This window comes from Eurypyga helias, unplaced genomic scaffold (genome assembly GCF_000690775.1).
Source record: "Eurypyga helias isolate BGI_N326 unplaced genomic scaffold, ASM69077v1 scaffold24670, whole genome shotgun sequence".
Taxonomy (NCBI): domain Eukaryota; kingdom Metazoa; phylum Chordata; class Aves; order Eurypygiformes; family Eurypygidae; genus Eurypyga; species Eurypyga helias.
In genome coordinates, this window is record NW_010224133.1 from 381 (window position 1) to 4,143 (window position 3,763).

Consider the following 3,763-nt stretch of genomic DNA (forward strand, 5'->3'; position numbering starts at 1 on the left):
CACGTCCCTTTCCGAAGGTTAATCCCATTACCCGAACGGGGCCGCGTGTACCGTGGTGCAGCTTCACGTTCCTGCTGGGTCGGAGCAGGGACACCCTCACAGAGCCGATTTCCATGGCTCCGTGCCACCAGTCCAGCTCAGCCGCTTCAACAGTGTGTGGTGACAAGGGGTGACGGGTTCGAACGGGAAGAGGGAGATGGGACATCAGGCAGGAATTCTTCCCGCAGAGGGTGGGGAGCACGGGGACAGGTTCCCAGAGAAGCTGTGGGTGCACCATCCCTGGGAAAACAAGGCCAGGCTGGATGAGGCTTGGAGCAACCTGGTCTAGTGGAAGGTGTCCCTGCCCATGGCAGGGGGTGGCACTGGGGGCTTTGAGGTCCCTTCCCACCCAGACTGTTCCGTGATTCTGTGACAGGGCAGCCCTGGCCCGTGTCACTAAATGCACGATCCGGGCAGTTGCCAGGGAGGGGAAGGCAGAAGTCACCTCCCCCTGCACCGGTGCCGAGGTGCCCTGTTGTCTCTCCCCTCGCTAAGCAGCGCGTGGTCTGTCGGGGCTCGGGGGGTGCTCTGCCTGCAGGTAGTCCGCAGAAGCAGTCAGGAGGAAAAGCTACTGTGCCTGGTGCGCGAGCGAGCGGGCCACACGTGTGAGACAGCCGTGATCGTGATCCTCATCCTGGTCTGGGAGGGAATCCCAACGAGCCTGGCTGACAAGCTCTACTCCGAGCTCACCGACACCCTGAGGAAGTACGGCACGCTCACGAACCGGCGGTGCGCGCTCAACGAAGAGTAAGTGGCACGGGGGGTACCCTCACCAAATTGGCAACGCCGCCTTCCGCCTCGGGCCCGGCACCTCCGCTCGTGCTGTTCCCCTGGAATACGCGCAACCTTTCCAGCTGTTCCAGGCAGTTTGGAAACCCACAGACCTCGCGAGAAAAGCAAAGTAAATGTGCTTATAAATCGGGGAAAAATGCCTTCCCAGGGTCGTGAAGCATCTCAGTGTATTTAAGGGAGGACACTGGGCAGGGCCCAGGACAGCAGGTGCCCTTGAAACAGAGGCCAGGGGCACTAAATCAGACTAAACCTGCAGAACCAGTCCGGATCCAAGGAAACCGCGCACCGGAATGAACGGGGCTGTCGCTCGGTGCAACTCTGGCCGCACGGCTAGAGGGGTTTCAGGGGTTGGTGCTGAGCCCCTGGCAGAGGGCTCCTGCCTTCTCGCTGCGCCGTCAGCACAGCCCCTTTGGGGGACGGGGAGTGCCACTGCCTGGCAGGGTGCTGTGAGCAAAGCTACGCTTCTCTCAGACTCGCGGGAACCCCAGGTCCTTGCTTTGCCCCCGTGGAACTATCCGTGTCCGCTGCGGGAGCGCCCCGGGGCGACTCGCCTGCTGCTAACAGCATGTTCTCGGTTTCCCAGGCGAACCTGCACTTGTCAAGGGCTGGACCCTGAAACCTGTGGTGCTTCATTTTCCTTTGGTTGCTCCTGGAGCATGTACTACAACGGTTGTAAGTTTGCCCGAAGCAAGATTCCAAGAAAGTTTAAGCTGATGGGGGATGACCCAAAAGAGGTTGGTGTCCATTTCTAAAATGAGCCTCGTTTGCACGGAAACATGTTGTGCCGCTCTGCAGACAGCGGTACCGCGCGAGAGACCAGGGCCCGGAGCCCTGCATGAGCGGCGTGGGGTCGGGATCGATCTCGGGCACGGAGCCAGCGAGCTGGCTGCCCGAATTCTGACAGCCGGGAGAAGGCTGAGACTTGAAGCCACGTCTGCAGGCTCTCCCGGTGAGAGGAGGGGCACGGCCGGCCGGGTCGGCATCCCGCAGCGGCAGAGCCGAAGGTTCACCAGCCGGAGGCACGTAACTGCCGCTGGGAACCCGAGCAGGCTGCACGGAGACCATCACGAGGAACCCCTGAGGTGACAGCAGGGACAGGATGGGAGACCCGCTCCACCTGCAGTCCCACCCCACTGAGTGTCCCCAGGCTGGGCTCTTACAGCAGACGGGCAATGGGGACACGTGTCACAGTGACGGGAACCGGCCGTCCTTGGCCGGGGCACAAGGCACCTCCCAGGTGGCGCCTGCAGCGACTCCCCCAGCTCTCCCCAGCCTGGGAGACTCCAGGGGCCCGGGCTGGGCCTTGGCAAGCCCGGCCAAATTTAGCCCCTTGCTTGCGCATAGGCCCGCAGCTTTCCTGCGTCGGGTGTCCTGGCAGAGCCGAGCAGGCGTTTCACACGCTCGGAGCCAGGCGCTTCCGGCCGTGCGGAGAACAGCGCTGTCTAGACTGGCATCCCAGTCGACGTACAGTTTGTCCTCCCCGCTGCTCTTCTGCGGCCCCAGGGGTTGCAGAACAGCTCTCCCGTGTCACGCTGTGGCACAAAGCCGCCTGTCTTACGCAGCCTGCAGCCCTAAACCCCTGAACTTCCTAAGCTGGGTGCACGCCTCTCCCTCGCATTCCCAGATCTACTTCCCACAGAAGCCAGAGATGGGCCGGGAAGGTGGCTTTACCCTCCAGCCTTGTTCCAACCCAAAGCCGGGGGCAGCCGGAGCGTGCATCCCGCCTGGGCTGTGTCCCACGGCACAGGCACAGCCTGGAGAAGGGAAGGCTCCGGGGAGACCTCAGAGCCCCTTCCAGTGCCTGGGGGGCTACAAGAAAGCTGGGGGGGACTTTTTCCAAGGGCAGGGAGTGACAGGACAAGGGGTGACGGGTTTAAATGGAAAGTGGGGAGGTTGAGATTAGATATCAGGAAGGAATTTTTCCCGCAGAGGGTGGGAGCACTGGGACAGGTTGTCCAGAGAAGCTGTGGATGCCCCATCCCTGGGAGTGTCCAAGGCCAGGCTGGATGAGGCTGGGAGCAACCTGGGCTATGGAAGGTGTCCCTGCCCATGGCAGGGGGCGGGACTGGGGGGCTTTGAGGTCCCTTCCAACCCAAACCATTCCATGATTCTATATACACAGCGCAGATCCTCACCAGGAAGAACTACAAGTGACACTTCCAGGTTCTCGTTCTCTGGCTTCAGAGCCGGTTATCAGAGTCCTTCATTTTCCAGGAGCCCCTCAGGTTGGGAGCACCTTCCTCTCCCTGCAGGGAGATGCATGGCCACTCCTAACCCCGTACCCCCAGGCACCAGACAGGTCCGCAGCTCCCCGTCCCGTAGCACTGGGCACTGCTGAGGCCCCAGGAGACGGTTTTACACAGCTGCAGGACACGGCGTTCGGCCTGTTGAGCCGCTGTCCCTGCAGCGGGCACCCCCTCAGTCACGTTTACTCCCCGGGGCATGCCATTCCCTCAGGCCCCCGTAGAGCATTATTTTCCCAAAACTCCAGCAGGGGAAATACTGAGGATCATCACGCTTGGATCTAAACCACCGCCGTGTTGAAGAAGGTACTTAATCTGAACCGAACGAAGGTTACAGCGCGTGGTGTCCTCTGGCAGGGGTGACTGCATGGCGTCACTGCTGGGTGGCTTCCCGGGCTGTGGGACAGCACAGCTCGGAGGCGATTCCCAACCGTGACTCTCCGAGGAGTGGCGGCATTCTGGGCCTTCGCCCAGCTACCGGTGCACGCGGAACAGACCCCAGACGCCCGGCACGGGAATGTCGCTGACCTCCGTTTCGTCTCCCAACAGGAGGAGAAACTGGAGTCCAATTTGCAGAATCTGTCGACCCTCATGGCCCCCACCTACAAGAAGCTCGCTCCTGACGCGTATAACAACCAGGTACGCGGGGCGGTCGGGGCAGGCGCACACCCCCGGCTCCGACCCCTTTC

At 61.8% G+C, this 3,763-nt stretch overlaps 1 protein-coding gene across 1 annotated transcript in view; it reads left to right on the forward strand.

The window, feature by feature from the left end:
• Positions 1-534: 534 nt before the first annotated feature.
• Positions 535-3,763, forward strand: part of LOC104516316 (methylcytosine dioxygenase TET2-like) — a gene marked incomplete at its 5' end in the record, with an annotated part of 5,384 nt that continues 2,155 nt past the window's right edge. The window contains 4 exons of the mRNA XM_010160612.1: positions 535-786; positions 1,415-1,565; positions 1,627-1,854; positions 3,624-3,713. Coding sequence (XP_010158914.1) covers positions 535-786; positions 1,415-1,565; positions 1,627-1,854; positions 3,624-3,713 — 721 coding nt within the window. The remainder of the gene's footprint in view (positions 787-1,414; positions 1,566-1,626; positions 1,855-3,623; positions 3,714-3,763) is intronic.